The sequence below is a fragment of the Macrobrachium rosenbergii genome, chromosome 27, assembly GCF_040412425.1.
Source record: "Macrobrachium rosenbergii isolate ZJJX-2024 chromosome 27, ASM4041242v1, whole genome shotgun sequence".
Classification (NCBI taxonomy): Eukaryota; Metazoa; Arthropoda; class Malacostraca; order Decapoda; family Palaemonidae; genus Macrobrachium; species Macrobrachium rosenbergii.
Window position 1 is genome coordinate 42,001,475 of NC_089767.1, and position 22,151 is coordinate 42,023,625.

Here is a 22,151-nt window from a genome sequence, read left to right on the forward strand (position 1 = left end):
CGTATACTCCCTTTCAAATACTTAGTTGGTAATGGATAGATTTTTTCAACCATAAGTCGTTTCCCCGAACACCAAACAGTGGCCTGTTTTTTTAAAATAAATAAAATAAAATAAAATCAAATCTATTATCTCCCTTTTCCCGTCGTACTTTCTCAACCGAAGAGGAAAGACTTTAGAAAACTTACGCACAGATGTAGTCTTATCTCTCTCTCTCTCTCTCTCTCTCTCTCTCTCTCTCTCTCTCTCTCTCTCCGCCAAGTCAAGAAGAAAGTAAGTTAGATGAAAGTCAATGAGTCTGATTGATCTAAACTCGTTGCATTCAAGTTACCAGGTGTTGGTTTGGGTGGGGGAGGGGGTTTAGGGGTGGGGGTAGGGGAAGGGGGGGGTGGGGGTTTAGGGACATGGAGGTTGCTGTGTGCGACCGTAGGTCAGTGGATGAATGAATGGATAAGATAGAGAGAACTCAAAATGAAGTAGGAGGACGAGAATAGATAAGAAGGAAAATGATGATAAAAGTGTTGGAAGGTCATTTAAAAAAAAAAAAATAAATATTGGAACGATAATTATAGGTAAATGGGATAAAAAGAAGTGTAATTATATTAATAAATAGAAACATAAAACTGTTTTAAAGGTAATTCTGAAAAAATAAGTGACGATAATTATATACAAACGAAAAAGAAATATATTTTCTTACCTTGGATAAAAATAGGAGTCAGATAAGATTGAATCTGTAATGGAAGTTAGATTGTTATTTAGAATGAAAACATATCGGTAAATTAAAGTGAAAACGCTCCTTTTACTATACCTCCTTTCATATTCTCTTTCTTCAGAAATCTTACTTTCCTCAACCCTCTTCTAACAATTGATTCATAGTGCAACTGCTTTGAGGTTTACCTCCTGTTACACCTTTCAAACCTTCAACTCTCAATTTCCGTTTCAGCGCTGAATGACCTCATAGGTCCCAGTGATGGGTCTTTGGCCTAAATTCTATATTTAGTTCAATTCAGTTCATAATGTACCGGAACAAAAGAGAGCATATAAACCATAAAAGAATGTAAGATTGAACGATTGATATTAGATGCATATTATATATAAATCTTATAATGTGCAGGAAAGCAATTGGCCGTAATATGAATATTGATTGTACCGGCGAGTGAATGGCTTGTGAAATTGTGTTATATGGTTTAACTAAGCCTCTACATGTACTGTAGTTACGGAGGCAGGTGTAGGAAGCAGTACATTAACTATCACTTCTGCTGTCACAGAGAGAGAGAGAGAGAGAGAGAGAGAGAGAGACTCCAAAAGATATATTTCTCTTGCCTTATCGTTAATCAAATAACCTTTACGGATAAGATCGTCATCTCCATGCACTGAAAGAAAAACAGGAAACCAGAAGATAAACGAAAGGAGAAGCGATAAAAACAAGCGAAGGAAGGGAAGAGAGAGAGAGAGAGAGAGAGAGAGAGAGAGAGAGAGAGAGAGAGAACTTCCACAGCTTCATACGTTTCGGATGTTTGCGTGCAATGCTCATCAGCAGAGGGTCGACTGAGATTCTCTCATTACCAGTGTGTGTGTTGTGTGTAACCTATGTATAAGATATATATATATAAAAGATAAAAATAAGATATAAACCGAAATATAAAAATATATATATATAAAAACAGACTTATATATATATGTATGTGTTTATATGTTCATCAGCAGATATGTATATTTGTGTGTGTATGTATGTACTAAAGCTCTTTGGTTCTGATAACTTTCACCTCATCTATTCACCCCGTACGTTTCATGCACACACACACACACACACACACATAGATAGATATATTTACATAGTTTATGTACATACATACATACATACATACATACATACATGTATACATACATACATACATACAAGCCAGCATAAAGCTATACCAACATACACCTCGAAAAAGTCAGTTATTTTATTTTTTCAGTTTTCTCTCATCCCTTCCTCAGCTGTTATACTGCTTCCGAAACTCTTACCTGTGGATCATCTTACGCTTCCTGAATATTGATGCTGTTTTTTTTTTTATAGCGCTTTAGGCACGCCTGAGATCCATCGTGTTCCTTTTTTCTTTATTTTTTTTATTTTAAAATCTTTGTTGCGAGGAGCGTGTAAGCGAAGAAGTGGCTTTTTCTAAAACGCTTCTTACTTTGTCACGCCTGGGTCATCTTGACTGGCTACTGGACTTTGCACAGATGCCAATTCCCTGACTGCTGTCAGTACGTCTCCCCGTCTCACAATTTTAAATTTACTTTCCACTTTACTCTATACTTTTCAGTGTATCGAATACAGCTGTTTCGACTGGTTTTACTGAACGCATTCGGTAAACCTGTTAGCTGCGCAGTGGTTCTCAACCTGGGGCGCGTCAGCAATTTCCAGGAGATGGGCCCAAGCGCCAGGGAAAAAATAAAGAATTATATAATTATATTCATTATTCTCTTAACAAGAGTGAGGAACTCATCTTCAGAAGTTTATGAAAAAATACAAACGTATCGCTTTATAACGTTAGTTTCCTGTAGTCTGCTACTCTGGTTAGACTCGATGGGCTTAAGAATAGAAACACCCCTTCTCTTTCTCTTTATTTATCATTTTCCTTTAAATCTGGGAGGGAATTTTACTCATAGATGCAAGGGGCGGGGGGTGGGGGGAGGGAAGGACCAACTCTCAGAGGGGGCGTGGTTAATAAGAAGGTTTAGAACCACTGCGTCAGCTTATGGTGCAAGTGTCATTCTTCAGGAACTGTTGACAATTATACAAAAAATGTAACTTGATAATAAGAAGGATGATGTTGCCTCATACAAATACCCCTAGCTGCAACCCCTTTCATTCCTTTTACTGTACCTCCATTCATATTATCTTTCTTCCATCTTGCTATCCACTCTCTCCTAACATTTATTTCATAATGCAACTGCTTTGAGGTTTTCCTCCTGTTACACCTTTCAAACCTACGTACTCTCAATTTCCTTTCCAGCGCTGAATGACCTCATAGGTCCCAGTGCTTGGCCTTTGGCCTAAACTCTGTATTCCATTCCATTCCATACAAATGGAACCTCAAAGTATTTTAATAATTTTCTTAGATTTTTATCTGTTTATTTGTTAATTTATCTTTCCTTCTCTGATAACTGATCTCTCCTTTCTCTATTTCCTATTAAATTCCGTTTAATCTTTTAAATGAACACCATATTCTTAGGAGGCTTGAATCTCAAGTCAGTGGCCCCTGGGGCTTGTTCCATACGAACGGGATTCATCATCTGAATAATAATAATAATAATAATAATAATAATAATAATAATAACATCAAAGATTATTGTAGACGTGAATTGGTCATTAAGCGAGCCAGCACAAGATTTACAGAATCTAGAAAGGCAGGGAAGAAAGACGGTAAGCTTTGAAATTGATAGTTTGCTGTTTAATGGGACTCTCTAATGCCGAGTGATAAGTGTGGATGTCTGAACTGCAAGAATCAGTGGCGAGGTTATGAAATGATTGTCCGTACAATGTGTGTGTGTGAAGCAGTTTGAAAGGGTGAAATGAAATCATTGTGAAATGTGTGTGTAAAACAGTCTGAAAGGGTGGAAGGAAATAATTGTAAAATTTGTCTAAAACCGTCTGAAATGGTGAAATGGAATCATTGTAAAATGTGTGTGTAAAACACTGAAAGGGTGAAATGAAATCATTGTAAAATGTGTGTAAAACAGTCTGAAAGGGTGAATTGAAATCATTGTAAAATGTGTATGTACAACAGTCTGAAATGGTGAAATGGAATCATTGTAAAATGTGTCTAAAACAATTTGAAAGGGTGAAATTAAATAATTGTAAAATGTGTATGTACAACAATCTGAAAGGGTGAAATTAAATAATTGCAAAATATGTGTGTAAAACAGTTTGAAATGGTGAAATGGAATCATTGTAAAATACGTATGTAAAAGAGTTTGAAAGGGTGAAATGAAATTATCATAAAATGTGTATGTAAAACAGTCTGAAATGATTAAATGAAGTAATTATCTGTAAAATATTTATGTAAAACAGTCTGAAATGGTGAAATGAAATAATTGTCTATAAAATATGTATGCAAAAAAGTTTGAAATGTTGAAATGTTAACTGCAAATGTACGCCATAATTATGCAGAACGAAGAAAGTAGCCTGTGGCTTAATCTTGCAGAAGGAATAGTATCAGGTAAACAGTGACTTTTCCATAATCCCAATGTAATGTTTGATGAGTAACGCATATAAGAATGCTGTGAAAACTCTCGGTTGGTGGTTGGCGGGAGTGCTAGAGGGAGTGAATCTTGATTAGAGGAAAGTTTGAGACAATATAGACCAGAAGTGGACTCAGTACATTTGAGCCACTTAGAAAGTCTTGATTCCGTCTTCTTCTTCTTTGTTATTATTATTATTATTATAATTATTATTATTATTATTATTATTATTATTATTATTATTATTATTGTTGTTGTTGTTGTTTTACTGAATTTGATTGCTGCTATGGTGCCACAGAGTTTAAAATACTCTTTTTCTATTGTAGTGGTAGCAATCAAATTCAGTAAATATGCTTAAATGAAAGGTTACTACCGATATATTATTATTATTATTATTATTATTATTATTATTATTATTATTATTATTATTATTATTATTATTATTATTACTCAGCAGATGAACCCTATCCATATGGAACAAGCCCACCAAAGGGGCCACCGACTTGAAATTAAAGCTTCCGAAGAATATGGCGTTCGTTTGAAAGAAGTTAACAGGAAGTACAGAAAGAGATGATCAGCTATTGAAAAAAAAAAAATAGACTAACATATTGATAAATGAACAGACAAAAATGTTAGTAAATGATAAAGTTCCGAAAATGGAGTGTAATTCGAATATTACAAAAAAAAGAGAAAAAATTAGAATAACCTATAAATGGAAATCTGCCGAGGGAAAGGAAGTCCAAAAGTAAACAGCCAATTGATGATATAAATAGCTGAAAACTTTCTTAAGCTGCTGACGCAACTGTGACACCTTTATATTCTTGTCAGCATTTCCTCCTTCATCTCCTGGGAGAGAGAGAGAGAGAGAGAGAGAGAGAGAGAGAGAGAGAGAGACAGGGGAGGGGGAAGTTTTCAACTCGAGATTACCCCAGGTTTCGGCCAAAGTTCTTTTCTCTTACTCTGAAAATAAATTTGACTAGTAAAGATATATATATATATATATATATATATATATATATATATATATATATATATATATATATATATATATATATATATATATATATATAATAAAAACTAGAATTAAACCATTCTGTGGATGGTTCTAGATTTTAGCACATTTTTAGTTTTCTATAAAATAAAACTATAGAGATGGTTATTTGTCCGTCCGTCCGCGCTTTTTCTGTCCGCCCCCATCTTAAAAACTACTGAGGCTAGAGGGCTGCAAATTGGTATGTTGATCATCCACCCTCCAATCATCAAACATGCCAAATTGCAGCCCTCTAGCCTCAGTAGTTTTTATTATAGTTAAGGTTAAAATTAGCCATAATCGTGCTTCTGGCAACGATTAGGCCATGCCACCACAGGGCCGTGGTTAAAGTTTCATGGGCCGCGGCTCATACAGCATTATACCGAGACCACCGAATTTCAAATTTCGATTCTCTTCTCCGTCGTGTAGAACGTATTGAATGCCACGTTACAAGAAAAAACATGACTAATAGCAATATGACACCTGTGTGCAATTATTATTATTATTATTATTATTATTATTATTATTATTATTATTATTATTATTATATGTTTCTACGTTTCATTTACTCTCGTACATCTACTTTGAGAAAATTGGGCCTAGCTTTACTCATGAATCAGGATAAATGTCCTTTTCATCCTCAAATTTCTTTGTCACCTTACTTTTAATTCAATTTTTTCTTCCTCCATTTCTTAGTTCAGTCTTTAGGTTGTTGCAAATACCATATACCATATGCCCGTCTAGTTTAAACACACTGAAATTGGCCATATTTCCCAAAACATGCCGTTGCAACGTCTTTCCCTTCCCCCACCCCACCCTTCCGCGTCTCTTTCACGTTGCATTCTACCAAAAAAAAAATCCGCCCGAGCAACATCCTTGCAGCGAGGAAAATGCACGTCATATTGTATTACGTAATTATGACCATCCTCGGATCAACCGCAACTGCCAAGAGTTGATGACGCAACTTATGCCGTATGACTAGGCACGCTGTCCCGCGTTGACCGCGGCACTCGGGTTGTTTAGCAACAACTACAACAACGGCCGAAGCGAGTCTAACTTTATCTGCTTTTTTCGATGAACGGGCCCGTACTCGAAACGCGAGGATTGATGGGCGATGGAGTTTGCTTTTATCCTTTTCTCGATTTTTCCACGTAGTCGTGCGCCTTCCGTGCACGTGAGCGTGAGGTTCGATGTTAAAACACACACACACATACACACACACATATATGTATATATATACATACATATATACATGCATACACCGTAGTCCTTTACAATAATCTTTTGTCGAATCATCAGTAGTGACAAGCTCCTGACTTCGGTAAAGAGAGAGAGAGAGAGAGAGAGAGAGAGAGAGAGAGAGAGAGAGAGAGAGAGAGAGAGAGCAGAAATGGTTTACTGTGCATCACCTTTTATGAAGAAACAGGTAATGCTAATACGAACAACGCAGTCTTGGATGGGAAGGTGCCTTTATTGTCAACGGCTGATCTCAGATAGGCCTAATCAAAGAGTATCCCTTCTTCTATCGTAATTTACCTAAAGTGTGACCCTTCTATAGCAATTTACCTAATATGAAACTTATATTATTAATTTAAGGGTACTTAGGTAATACTCTTCCCTACTTTTGATGTTGTAAGACAAGTAAATGACAGGCAATGCTTTCAGGCAAGGAATATGTTTGCCTCGTGATGTTTTCAGGAAGACCCCGGGGCATCAGCGTGGTACATTTTCGGTAAGAAGGCATGGAATGTTTATTTTGGGCAGCGGGATTCGTAATCACAAATCTCTTTCATTATGAAACACGTCATTCAGTTGTATGACACACGGGGTTCAACAATCTCTACGCAGTTCGTCGCGGGGTAAACGTAAAACTTAAAACCCAGTTTGTACCCGGGAGGGAACCATAGGTATAGAAGAGCCCGCCAGTTGTTCGCTACAGAATTTACGGTATTCGTATCTGTTGCGCTCTCCGCTGCTGTGGTTGGTGGTGGTGTAGCAAGCATTGTGTGACTTCGTAAGTGTGCGTGTTTCATCTGTTTGACTTTTTTTTTTTCGTGTATTCGTGTCAGTCGCGTCTTCTTTGTTATTTACCTAGCAAAAGAAAAAAGTGGTCTTCTTTGTTTTTTACTCGTGCGGTCAGAGCATTTCGATTCTTCCTGGTTAAAATTTCGTAGACGCGTGCTAAAGGTGAGAGTCTTTTTCTATTTTTATAGTATATATGAAATATGTGCAATTACAGCGCTCAGATAATACGTGGTAAAACATTATAGAATGAGTCACACAGAGAGAGAGAGTGAGAGATAAAAGCACTCCCAATTTCTTTCTTTATCTAACTTCGAGCCGCCATCTCATCGTGGCTATTTACTTATTCATTATCAGGTATGATGAAATACTTTTTCCATACGTTTGGTTTTAAAGCTGTCTTTCCTACTTGCTCTTATCATTGTAAATATAGAGATGTGCAATGTTTCTCTTATATTCATCCCTCGGTGAACTTACCGAAGAAATCAATATATTTGTATCCATAGTCGACTACGGTTTACTTTTCCCAATGTTGTTGATTCATTCTCCTTACGCTTGGAAGTGAGATCCTCGGAAAATTCACTGTCATTGTCAATCACGAAATGCTTTTAATCAAAATCGATGCATTGAAGTGTATACTTCACTTATTTTAATATTATCGGCTCCCACTGAAATGATGTAAGACCAAAACATTCTTTCGGGGGAGCCAGCGAGATGGCGGCATGTTTAAAATGTTTCCCCAGTTTTACCGACGGCGAGTATTTTATTCGCCGCGTTTTCCGCACAACTTGACTTTCACACATGCACAGAAATGCTGCACATCTTATGGCGAAAGGTCACAGGCATCAAGAGGGTCAGCTTGTTTTGCATATGACTCAGACAAATGTTGGATCATGTGGTCACCCTTCTGTTACGTGGTCCCCCCTCCTCCCTCTCCCCATCCCCCGGGTCCCTCCCCCCCTTCTATAGAGACGACAATTACACGATATTGTCGAATCATCGTGCCGTCACCTCGATTATTGTATTTTCGCCGCCATCTCGTCACAGATATTTTTCCCGTTCGAAGTGGAAGAGTGCGAGAGCGACGAAAGACAATTCCGGTAGAAATAAAACGTCGCCAGTGAAAATAAGCGACAATAGATGGCGCTGGGGACGCTCAGCAGCGCGCCATAGCCATGCGGCCGGTGCTGCGGCAGCCATCTTGGAATATCTAGGTCGTTTCTCGTAGGGATCACTCCCTCATCTCGGTGAGTTTTTGCCTGCGAAACGACTCGTTTCGCACCGTTTTAGCGTGTCTGTGGCCCCGGACGTCCTCCTGAACACCTGCGGGATGGGGAGTTAGGATATATACGGCGGTGGAGTCGGCCAGGAGTGAGGAAGGAAGGAAGAAGCCCGTGAAAGATGTTGTGAGAGTCGAGGAGTCGTCTGGACTCGCTTCTGCGTTCGGCCACACTCGACGTGAAATAATGTCCTCGGCGGTTTCCGAAAGCGGCGACGCGGCGTTTCCACGGGACGGCGGAGCCGCAGGTTAGGTGTCATCGTGGTGGGGGCCATACAACGTTCCTTTTTCGGCAGCGGACATATCCCCCGTGTCGTCTGTGCCTCCTTTTCAATTTTCGCCCCCCGTGGAATGGCACACGTAAATATATCCCGAATTTTTCCCCCCGCCCCCCCGTGTCCACCCTCAGCAGGCCGCCCAGGGCGAGTCGGATTTGAGGGGGGTTAAGTGCCGAGTGCTTGTGTGACGCCAATTGGGTGGATTTGTGGATTTTGACGCCGTAAATCCGCCGAAAGGTGGAATGAAATCTCCCCCCACACCGCTGGGAACACGAAAGCATGGTTGGCAATATGACCGACATGGCCCTCCCTCCCCTCTTGCTATTTTAGCCAATTGCTCCGTTATTTGGGGCAATATGGTGACGGTATTGTGGAATAATTCTGCCTCGATGCCCTAACTCAAACTTTGGGTAGGATTGAGGGTACGAAATTCAATCAGCTTGACGAGTCCTTCAGCTATAAATAGGCCCTCGTAGGCTAATCCGGAGAACAAGTTTTGTGCCCAATTCAGACCCCAGACTTACGTACCCGTGACCCTGAATCACGACACGCCTGCTTTTGTACATATTTATGCTATTTGTGGACTAATCTTCTATTTTTTGGGTTGGGGGTGGGTCATGCTGTAAACCTAGAGCTTAGGTCTCTCTCTCTCTCTCTCTCTCTCTCTCTCTCTCTCTCTCTCTCTCTCTCTCTCTCTCTCTCTCTCTCTCGTTACATAGGCTAGCCTAGGCAATATAAAGCCTAATGATTTTATCAATTGTTATCTAGTGAATTTCGTAGGCCATGCCGATCCTATTCCTATTTCTGAGTTTCTTTTGCCGTTGGGCTTTTTTTTCCTCGACGTGCTCCTGGTGGCGTAGCCTAACTGTCCGCTGTTCTTGCATTAAGGCTTGGTCTCATCTTTTTGCGATGTATCGGGTAGCCTAGGGCTATTACGGGCAATTCTGTATCTTGAGGGGATTATTACCATAAATTCATTCTTTTTACTTAGGCTAGCATAGGCACTTAGTGCAGGGAGTTAGCATATGGTAATTACATAAGGTAACAGATCCTTCGTTGTTCGACACAGGCAGCAGGCGTTGACGCGGTAGTCAAAGGTGGACAGCAGACGTTAGCCTACAAATATGTCGTTTGACGGCTGAGAAGATTTTAAGGAAATTTATTTTTTCATGATTTTCGTTTTTGCATATGCGAAGTAAGATTTTATTTATTTCAGGATATTTGAAACACCAATGTTAATGGCATATGGTGCAACTAGGTCTGTTTGTTTGTGCATATTTAGATAATTAGGAACGAAGAATTTGTGCATATTTAGATAATTAAGAACGAAGAATCTGCGCATGTTTAGATAATTAGGAACGAAGAATTTGTGCATATTTAGGTAATCAGAAACGAAGAATTTGTGCATATTTAGATAATTAAGAACGAAGAATTTGCGCACATTTAGATAATTCGAAACGAAGAATTTTTCCATATTTAGATAATTAAGAACAAAGAATTTGTGCATATTTAGGTAATTAAGAAGAAGAATTTGTGCATATTTAGATAATTAAGAATGAAGAATTTGTGCATATTTAGATAATTAAGAACGAAGATTTTGTGCAAATTTAGATAATTAAGAACGAAGAATTTGTGCATATATAGATAATTAAGAACGAAGAATTTGTGCATATTTAGAGAATTAAGAACGAAGAATTTGTGCATATTTAGATAATTAATAACGATGAATTTGTGCATATTTAGGTAATTAAGAACGAAGAATGTTTATATTTAGATAATTAAGAATGAAAAATTTGTGCATATTTAGATAATTGAGAACGAAGAATGTGTTCATATTTAGATAATTAAGAACATTCAGCAATTTGCAAACATTGGAAAATTCTCACCGGACGCAGCATACATAAATTGAGTAGTGAGAACACCCGAGTACGTAAACCAATAACAACAGCATCAGTAAGCCAATCTGAAAAAAGCCTATCGTTCATGTCAGTTTCACAAAAATAGATATTGGTGTCGACCATATTGTCAGCTAGCCCTTTGCTGTGGAGAGTTCAGGTCGTTTTGGCTGTAAGCGCGGTTACGTGCAGCATGGGCGCAGCGTTTAATACCAGTCCCTTGGGGATGTACGTAAAACATAAAATAATGACGGTAAATACTAAAGATATAACGTATTATGTTGTTTTGAATATTACGACCTAAATGATTTACAGCCAAAACGACCAGGACTGGCTGTGGAGCGGATAGGGAAACTTCTGCAGACTCTTTGTGGATGGTTGGTTCTTTTGACATCTACATATCCTATTGATTGAGTAGCTAAACATTCTAGACAACTCATTGCACCGTGACGGCCTTTAAAAATAATTGTGAGCAATGAAGAATTAAAGGAACTAAGTAATAATGAGATAGCAGTGTATCTGTTATGAGGACTGTTTGGTGACAGCATAAACAACATACAAAGATCTCCTTTGAATAATATTTTCATGTTAGGTAAAGGCTGTGCTAGCCTATAAGGACGTGGAATGCAAAGTAAACTATTGTTTTTGTATTCTCAGTAATTTAAGAGAGCTTATTAAACAATAGAGCAATCTGCAGACAGTCCTGGTCGTTGCGGCTGTAAGTTATATAGGGCGTAACATCCAAAACAACGTAAGACGTTATGTTTTGGTATTTATCGTTACATTTATGTTATTTACCACCATTATTTTATGTTTTGCATACATCCCAAGGGGGTTGGTACTAACCATAGCGCCCATTTTGCACATCAATGTACTTTCGGCCTAAATGACTTACAGATGAAACGACCCGAACTCTCTGAAGAGTTGCAATTTGCTATGCACAGTGCTCCATTGGATGGGTCAGTAATTCTACTAATAAGCTCAAGGGTGCCATGTTTATGACCATCCCCTTGAGGATGATTGTAAAAACATATGCAAAAGATGGTAAATTTTGCCAATACCCTCACCTGTACTGCATTATACTCACCCTTTTCTATAATGTTCAGTCTAAAGTCTTGCTGATATATTGTTTCTCCGTGCAGAGCTTTTCTGTAGAATTTCTTGGGGGTCTAGTGGGTAACGAAGACAGCCCCTCCCTCCCCCTCCAGGTTGGGCACGGTGCCTTACAATAGGATAGCTTAGGATGTATCCCAGTGTAAATGTCTTTTGATCGGCTTTTGAGCTGGCTGTGACCTAGGGAAACAGGCTTAATGTATGTTGCTTTTTGCACGTTTTGGTTCATATGGTATAGACATTCATTCAAGTATGGTTGGTTGTGGGTTGACCATAAGTTAGCAGAGATTGGTTGGTAAGGGAATTTTTGGTAAATTCTGGAAAGTAGACTTAACAAGTACTCAGTAATTAGTTAACAATTCCCTTATATCCCAAATTACTTTTGTATGCTAATAAATAGTGTTAGTGTAATGAACATCAGTAGCATATTTATGTCGAAGTGTAACGAATATCAGTAGCATATTTCATTTCTTATGTCAATGTGTAATAGATTTTTTCTGCATAGAAATAGCAGAGATTTTCACACCCAAAGTAATTTACTTAAAATGTAGATTTGTGGAGGTAATCCAGTGGGCTGTTCAGATGAGATGTAGAGTAACTATTAAGGCTGACGAAATAAGTTTTTCTTTGATAATCAGTGCACAAGTATTGTTAGTGACCAGCTGTTATGGTACCACGACGACAAACTGGCCACGGATTACGTCATAAAATGATGTAACCTGCGATGTTTTTAGCTGCAATGCCATGCCCTGGCCTCAGATTCATATAATATCGAAACTGAAATTGTTATTAAATAAAATTTATGGATCTGTACTCTGAAACAGTGAATTATTAGAATTTTGTTAGTTTTGTAGACCTAGTATATAATACTATTGCTTTCACATATGGTAACGTTTGCCAACGACAGAACCTATCATTGTTTTTGGAGAAGCCATTGTAAAACTGAGAAATCAGTCTGCCTACAGCCTAGTATTACAAGTTGACTTTTAAAATTAGTGTAGTGTGAGATCAGTGTTATTGGTCATGTGTTGAAAATGCAGTTTAATGTTGCGTGATGTTATCATTCGCAGGTTAGCCTAGGCTTAGCTATTTTGCGTTGCCAACTACGCTAGGCCAGGCCTCACTACCAACACATGAGCCGAGGTCAGGTTAGGCCAGGCCTCAGCACCAACACATGGGCTAGGTTAGTCATGGCTTGTGCCTAACCCATGTGAATCCTAGCTATCAAAGGTTTGGGTCAGATAGGCACAGTAGGATAGGACTAGTTTAACAGTTTTAGATGCCAGGTGTCCAGTGTAAGTCTAGTTTGTAGAGGTTATCCTAGCTGATTTTAGCCTAAGCTTCTGAGGATAGTTCCCTGAACCAGAATTCATTCTCTGAATCGTTTATTTCCATGTTATGTGATTTGTTGTGTGTCGCAAGATGGGTTAGGTGTACTGTCCACCTAGGTCTTCATTCTGTTAACTAGCTGTTTGATTTAAGTTAGACTTACTGGACATGCTTCCGTATTTGACCCTTGGGTTGCTTAAACTGTTAGATGTGTGAAGGTACCATATCCTTCCTAAGCTGTGAAAATTCATGAATGAAAGCTTACAAAACTTTTGATTTTTAATCCATATACTTACATGCCAGTAACTAACAGCTGGTTGTGATGTCACCAAGACAGCAACCTTGTTATATAAAGTAGGTTATAATGTTTTATGATGTCATGACTCCTCATTAGCCTATAAATTCTTATGACACAACTTACACAAAAACCATGTCTTTTGTAGCCTTCCAGTAACAATATGCTGAGGAAAACACGCTGCAGGCAGTTAGTTTCTATTAAGTATACAAACTTGACAATATGTAATAGAAGTACCCTACAACAAGAGCTGGTTCTATCACTGAAGCTGGGAATGGATTTTATGTTGGGGTTGGGGGCAACCTGGCCTAGTGAGAGTTGGGACCACACCCATTCACCCAGCAGTACGAAAACTTATTCTTTTGCAGTTTTCAAGCCAAGATGGGCTTATTCTGTGCAGTCACAGATCTAAACTTCATTGTGAAGCTTGTTATAAATTTATCATCATGTTTAGTATGTCAGGCGAACTAAACTCAAGCTCTGAATGTATCCTTTTGGGATGTCTGTCAATCGGTGTATTCCTAATTCCACCATCGGAAAAGCGGAAAACGGTCTGGCTGAAATCGAGAGCCAGTTGGGATCGCATAATTGAAGCTTGTCTGGCACTTGATATTCAGTTCCTATATTAGATCCTGATCCCAAGAAGTAGTTAAATGAAATGTTGATGGCTACTTTAATAAGATACGTCCCTGGAAAGGTCATTAAATTTAGGACAAATGACCAGCCATGGTTTGATGATATATGTAGACGAGCCTACTATGACACTGACCAAATTCAACGCATGGAGAAGAAATCGTTCAAATGAAAATCAAACCATTTTTGTTGAGTCTCACTGAGCCGCAAATATAACTGTACCATACAGCCGAGAGAAAGTACAATAATTCCTTGAAAAGGAAACTTGAAGGAATTATTAAGCCTCATCTGTGGTGGACCAAAATGGCATCATCTACCTTTGGGCCCGGCTCGTCCTCCATTCCACCGCTACTAACAGATCATGGTAGATTGGTTATGGTCACTGGCCCTGGGAAAAGGCTTAACTGCTTCATCGAGCTTTTGAAGCCAAGCAACCAGCTGAGGATGTCTCTCATCCCGATGCTTGTCACCCTGAACCTATTCTTACAGAATTTGCATTTTGTTCCAGGGATGTTAAGAAAATTCTGGATAATCTTGATAGCTGGGTTGAAGTTCCTGATGGTTTCTTCCCTTTGTATTTTAAATGTCTCTAGTGTGTTGCCTCCCTAGATTACTAGAATTTATAGATTTTTATGTCGACGTAGTATCCTTGTGAATGAGCACAAGCTTAGTAATAGTGTTTTCCAAAGAGTGGCATATCTGCAGACTGCAGTAACTACAGGCCAATCTCTGCTCTCCCTCTGCTCTTCAGAGTAGCTGAAAAACTTATTTTTAAACCACTATATAAGTATGTTAGCTGATAGTCAGTATGCATACAGGCTGCAGTTAGGTACCCAAGATGCTCTTTTAGACTTGACATGCCATATGCAAGGGAACCTTTATAAGGGTGTTGAGTGCAGAGTAATTCAGTTAAATTTTAGTGCTGCTTTCGATTTAGTAAATCAGAATCTTGGGATGGGTGGATATGTTTTAGGTTCAGTCAAGATTTCCTTACAGGTAGGCAGCAGCAAGTTGCTGTGGATGGGATCTTTAGTGAACCAAGACTTGTTGTGTCTGGATTTATACAGGGCGGTGTTCTTGGTCCAATGTCATTTTTGGTGTATACAAGTGGTATGGTTGTTGGCTTAGAAAACAAGATTGTTTAGTATGCTGAGGATGCAACACTTGTAGGTGTAATAGTCCCCACTTACGAGAAATGAAGCTGCCCTCAGCCTCATTCTGGACATGGGAGTGGTGTAGTCAGTGGGGTATGAAGCTGAACTCCCATAAAATGAAAACACTATTGATAAGCAGATCTCGTACAGATTTCCCACCCCATCCTCCCCTTCAGGTGGATGGAATATTGCTGAATTAGTGAAGGTTTAACTATTCTAGGTGTAACTTTTGACTCGCATCTAACTTTTGAGAAACATGCAATGAAAGTTTCAGCAAATGCCGCACGAAAGTTAGGTATTGTTTGTAAGGCCCCATACATTTATAACATAAAGTCATTGCAACCTGTTTTGGGTCAGTTGTATTTTCTTTACTAGAATACTATTCTCTGGTGTTGATATGTCTGCATCCGCCAGAGATTTATCTCTTTTAGATAGAGTGGTTCGTGGTGGTAGGTTTCTGATTCCTAATAGCAACAGTTGTGACTTGACCATTGACAGATGGTCTCTTGTTTGTCGCTTTGTCGTAAGTTGTATTTCAACAGAGATCTTTCACATTCACAATTGATCTGGAGCCCCTTTATCTGCCGAGAGCAACCAGGTTCACTGAACAGCAGCACCAATATGCAGTAAGTGTGCCTCGCTGTCGAACCTTTATTCCTCACACTGTTGGACTGTGGAAGAGCCTCCCAGAGGATGTTGTGCGATTTTAACTTCGCGGAAGTTCAAGCAAAAGTGCAATGCATTGCTACCAAAATACTCCTCTTCTTGCATTGTGATACAATGTTGTTTACGTATATCTGTTTATTAATTTATATTTTTTTTTGCTTTTTTAATAAGTGGTACCTCTTTCTGTATTTCTCTTTACTTCCTTTTACTTCTTTCTAATGATCACCATATTCTTTGGAAGCTTGAATTTCAAGTCGGTGGCCCCTGTGGGCTTGTTCCATATGAATAGGTTTTGTCTACTGATTATCATTATGAGGTGTGATTACAAGAAGTATGCAGGTGTGCTATAATCTAACAACTGTACAATTGTTCATTCAATATAGTAACAATTGTCTTTTGTGTAAGTTTAGCTTTTCATGCTAGAGAAACAAAAATTTTTATCGAGAGAATCTTATATTTCTATGGGTAGGTTGCCCGTGTGAATTTGTTTTGAGCGAGTAGGAGCACGATCTACATCCTTCTTGCCCTCTCCTTCCTAAGCAGTCCTCAGGACATTTACAAAGCTGAGGATGGCATCTGGAGTCCTGTGTATGTAATCCATCTAGATTTCTTTCTAGATGTTGGTCGCTACCCCTATGAAGGACTGAAGTAGTTCTCATGCACAGTTCCTATCAGGTTGCTGGCACCCTTCCAGTGTTAAACCCCTTGGTACTGTATTGCAGAGTTGGTTTATTTATGGTCTGAGGTCTTCTAGTTGGTAACTGTATTTCAGTAACCTTGGTTGCTGCCTGCTGTTTCAGTGGGTTGTCACTGATTCTTCCACTGGAGAGGATTCCTTCCAGCAACCTGTGTTCATGTGTATGCTTTTATTTGCGCAAACTATATACCTGCCCCGCCTGTTTTCATGACCTTCAAGATATTCGTTTAGACTGCACTGGTCTGCAAGCCTGATCAGTGTTGCCACAATTCCAGAACATTGACTTCCACGCTCGCCTAAATTTTATATTATTTTGACCATTGGTAAAATCTAACATGTAAAACGGTATATACTTTTCTTTACTGTCTAAGAGATCATTTCCCTTAAGTAAACATACGTTAACAGGAAAACCTAAATGGTTATCGTTACATAGGTCTCGTGACATGCTACAGCATTAAATGAAAAAAGATCTAAACATTAATCGTATTTGCAATATCATTTTGCAAAGAACTTCCGTTATCAGGCGTATTGCTATCACTTTTTACATTTATTAAAACTTCTCAATAGATTTAAGTTCCTTAGTCTTCATTCTGTGTATCAATGAAGACCTCACTCGATCGACTTCTGCTGCTTCATAATTTGGTGCTTAAACAACTATTCTTTGATGGTTCTTCATGTAGTCATTATTTTATGAACATGTATAAAGATGCAAATGACACTGAATATTGGTAGATGAATCGCATCGTATAAGAAAATAATATATCTGACCACATTATACCCATAAAACGTGTGGAAATTTTTTCCACGTTTTGTGTTGGAGACCATAAAATGAAGATGCCACTTCTACACCGGATTATCTTGTGTGTCAAAACTTCCACACTGGAAGCCACATTTCCATGTTTCAGGAACACTGTGCCTGATACATGTTGGTAAACTAAATGTTTGTAGCACTTTGCAGCAGGTATGGTTATTGCAAGACTCGCTCACACTTAGAGACGTCTTATGCTTGGTCACCCATTTAATTTTTGTTTTATGATGTCCATGTTAATCATCCCAAAATGTATTGGTTATGATTCACCATTGACAGTCCGAAGCATCTTTTCTAAGTTAAAATTTCAGTCGACAACTAATTTTGAATATTGGAAATAAATCCGTCACAGAATTTATTTGATAACATTATCGGGGTCCCTTTCATTTTGCTAAGTTTATAATAGTTTTTCTAATTTTTGTTTTTGTGGAATCGTGTCTTAAATATCCATTGCTCTTTTCCAGTTTACCCCTTCATGAATGGGGATGTTGGCAAGCAGTATTGCGGGGCCTGCCCCCCCTCCACTCCTGATACTCCCACACCAATGGCAGTAGAGTCACCGGTGGAGGCTTCTGCCTCCTGTTCCACCACTACCACTACAACTACATCCTCCTCTTCCTCTGCCTTCTTGGAAACTTCCTCCAATGGTGTTGCTGTATCCACAGAAACACCGTCGCTGAGCAAGGCATCTGTTACAGAGACGATAGAAGAAATGGCTGCGTCCTCACCGAACAGTGAGCAGGAGAGGATTCCCGAGGACGGCAGCATTTCCGTGAGCAGCGGCCAGCAGAATGGTGAAATGCCTGCGGAAGGGGACAGTCAGCAGACAAGTACTTCGCTGTTGCCTCCCACTCCTTCGCTGCCCTCCCCGGTTCCTTCTTGCAGTAGCGACGCCACTCAAGAAGGCGTCTCCGGTCAGCCAGTAAATCTGGAAGAAGTGAGCGAAGAGAGGGGGAAAAGTGGAGAACTGACCACCCCAGCTACCACCAGTGAGAATCAAGGCACACAGACTACCCCAGCACAAACTCCAACTCCCACTCCAGTTACTCCAGCAGCCACGCCTGTGGCCCAGCAACAGCAGGCCTCACAACCACTTACACGGGACCAGATACAACAGATGGTAGCGCAGCAGGTGGAATATGTTTTTTCCAGGTGAGGTGGTGTTTTTATAGGTTTTGTGAGTACAGTGGACTATAGAACAAATCTGCTCAACACTTTTATGCAAAATTGTTTGGTGAATTTTGTATTTTCTTATTAGTAGCAATTATATGCTCTGCAAATTGTGGGCTTGTATTTTAGTGGTATTCCAAGCTTGGTACTGTAGTCATATAACTTTTCTTGCCAGAATGTTTTAAGTATGATAGAAGACCAATTCACTTGTAATTTTATACGGTCACAGCTGGACAAGTCAATTGATTAACCCTTGGAAAGTCTTTGGGTAGTGTGAGACCCATCCTGGGTAAAGCTCACTTGGTTCTGGCTTACTGCTTTTGAGCTTAGAAATAATTTTTGTTGTCTGCTGTAAATGGTTTTTCAAGATTTAATGCTAGTTGTGATCACATCGTAAAGCCAAATGGTTATCCTTTTTTTTTTTTTTTATAGATGTTTCAAGTTGAAACCAAATTACAACCCAAGGGATGTTTTGTGGAAAACAGAAATTTCTAATCGTAATTATTGAAAAAACAGTAGTAACTATAAGTTCATTTTGTACCTTGAACATTTACAAAAAATGTATGTTTCAGTTATATGTTATGGCTGTTGATGCATATTAACCTTGCTAATAATCTTCCGATAAATTGGCAGAGATTTTGCAACTGTATTTAGAAATTCATTGATGACTGGTTTTTAATTTCTTGTAAAATTTGGCCAGTTTGAATTAAAACCATTCCCCAGCACCGTCCAGATACCCTCCCAGTGCTGTCCCATGTCAGAAAATTGGAATATTTTTTTTTTTTTTTTTTTTTTTTTTTTTTTAGTTTTTATAGGTGATTGGAATTTTTTGACATTGATCAAATTGCTTTCCATGCTAGTGCATCTGATTTTTGGTAAATGTGGTAAATGTGAAGTGAAAATGGTAAATTTATCTTTGAAAGGTTTTAAATGAAAGACAGAACACCTGGGATTTTAATGTGAAAAGATATATACAGAACTCCTGCAATTTTAATTTGATAGGCAGTGCATTCTAGATATACTGTAAGGTTATTCCAGGTAAATGATTACAGAGCAACCTATAATTAGATCTTTAGACTTGGTAACAAAGAAGTTAACTTGTGGTAGGTTGGTGAGTTGTCAACCCCCATTTGCCTGTCTCATTAAGCTGTCTTCAGCCATGGCCAACTTTGAATGGCTTATTGATCCCTGATTGACCATCAGCTAGAAACTTCTTTAATGAAGCTTCTTTCATGTGTGGGGTTTTCGTGCTTTTTTTTTTTTTTTTTTTTTTTTTTTTTTAACTAGTTTTTTTTATGCATTGTACTAGGAGTGTGCCAGCTGGTCGCCTTTGCAGCGCAGGGCCTTATCAAAAGTGGAGAAAGGCTAAAAAGATATCTGTCAGTTTCTTAGAAAGGGATGACTATGCCTTTGGTACTGTTGAATCTTTAGCACATGATCATTATGAAAAGTAACATGATCTTTAAAAGTACTGTAGCGTAACTGTTTGCATTGCTAACTTGGGCATTTCCTGAGTGCTTCCTAAACTCATAGGATTTTCAAATAGCTTTTGCCCATTTCGTTTTAGTTTCTGCCTCAGGAGTGAGAGATGACTCTCTGTAGCTTAACTTGGGCACCGAAAGTGTTCAGTGACCGATTTCAACTAATGCTAAAGAAAGCTCCTACATAAAAACTCATGTATTGTAGGCTGAAGATATAAATTACTAAAAAATTACGTTAATATGATCTCATTGAGAATTGTAGAATTCACATCACACTGTAGCTATACAGTACTTGATAGTTTTTCAGTTTTTTTTTGGCATTGTAGCTGTACTTAATAGTTTTTCAAGGTTTTTGAATTGTAAATTATTAACTTAATTTTGTTTTTTCAGAGAGAACTTGAACAACGACCCTTACCTTATATCACAGATGGACAGTGATCAGTACGTACCAGTGTTTATATTGGCGAATTGCTCTCAGTTCAAGAATATCACTAATGATCACAGCATTATTGTGGAGGCTTTGAAAGGTATGTGTATGCTACAAGACATCTAATGATTAAAAATTCAAGTATAATCAAAGGAAGGGGGGCATCATTTAGTACTTATATTATGTCAGCCTAGTATTGTATACAATGAATTTCTAAAATGTACCACACTTTGTATGGAAAATGTAAATTTATAAACATTAAATTAGGAGGGGACCATGTTTAGAGTACTGCATTTTCAATTTTAAGTTTCCAAAATCGACCAAAGGTACAGATATATTACATTTCAGCTCTACATTCCGTGTTCAGTAGTTTGTTTTAAGGCAGATTTCCTGGTGGTTTGTTACATTGTGTTTTTTGGTACGTTGCAAAAAGTATGCATTTAAATCACTGGTCATAGAGCATACAAGTTGAGTATGCAGCGATAGCATAACTACTTTACTGTTTTAAGACAATATAATTAGGCAGTTTAGCCTGTAGCTAGTTGATAAGACGAACCACACCTGTCTGGGTTTGAACTGCAAAGCATCTGTGCCTGGTATTGTAATGTTGGCCTGCTAAGTCAAGGTGAGCAATTCAGCTCCCCAAAAGGGAAGATTATTCGATCAGCTTTTAATCCCAGTAGACTTAGGATACTTATATTTAAATATTTAGGTACACACAATGGCGCACAACTTGAAATTCTGGTAAATATGTGTGCAATCTGGACTTTGACAATTGAGTTTTGACATTTACAAAGTTCTGTCAGTGATTTTTTCCCCCATCAGTGCATCTCATATGGTAAACTGTAGGCATTATTTAGGTTTCCTTGCAGTCCCTCTGGCCCTTAGCTGCAACCCCTTGCATTCTTTTTATTGTACTCCAGTTCATATTATCTGTCTCCCGTCTTACTTCCCATTCTCCTTACGGTCAATTCATCGCGCAGCTGCGAGGTTTCCATCCTGTTGCACCTTTAAAACTTCCGTACTCTCAGTTTACCTTTCATTGTTGAATGACCTCCTGTGTCCCAGTGCATGGCCTTTGGCCTAAAGGTTATTTTTCTATTCTATTCCAGTGTTCTTCCATTAAGGCTGAATATTGAAGTGTTGTGTGTGTGTGTGCTCAAGTGTTACACTTGCTAATAGATGAATCAAGTAGGGACACCTGAATGCTAGTTACACTCACTAATAGATGAGTAGGGACACCTAAATGCTGGTAAATATGCTGTGGATCCTCTGCTGAAAGGGGATTATAGGTATGGTATTGAAAAAATGAAAATATAAAATATATATAGCCTGTGTGAAATCAAGACTTAAGCAAAAGCCATTAACATATGAGAAAAACGCCCAGTACGATACACCACACACAATGGTTATTGATGCCCATGGCTTTATTTTGGAAACATTGGCAGTCAAGGTTTGGCCTGATGATAGGGATTCACTTAAATGATAAAGGCTGACATTTGTGTGTGTGTATCAATCATTGGTCACATTTAAAAGTAGTGACCCAGGGGTAGGCCTTAACGACAATGCTTTCAAACTTGGATTATTATTCATAAAGAATAAGCAGGAGTGTCCTTTTTTTGGGCAGACTTCAGGCTTGGAAAAGAC

The 22,151-nt window shown here is 38.6% G+C and overlaps 1 protein-coding gene across 13 annotated transcripts in view; it reads left to right on the plus strand.

The window, feature by feature from the left end:
• Positions 1–22,151, plus strand: part of Larp4B (La-related protein 4B) — an 88,959-nt gene that overhangs the window by 53,091 nt on the left and 13,717 nt on the right. For 5 of the 13 annotated variants that reach the window (XM_067129698.1, XM_067129695.1, XM_067129696.1 and 2 more), the window contains 2 exons: positions 17,891–18,578; positions 20,468–20,604. In XM_067129698.1, coding sequence (XP_066985799.1) covers positions 17,891–18,578; positions 20,468–20,604 — 825 coding nt within the window. Of the gene's footprint in view, positions 1–7,138; positions 7,445–8,225; positions 8,919–8,998; positions 9,119–17,890; positions 18,579–20,467; positions 20,605–22,151 lie in introns of those variants that run through there. The other 8 variants (XM_067129704.1, XM_067129707.1, XM_067129706.1 and 5 more) reach the window with 8 other exon arrangements.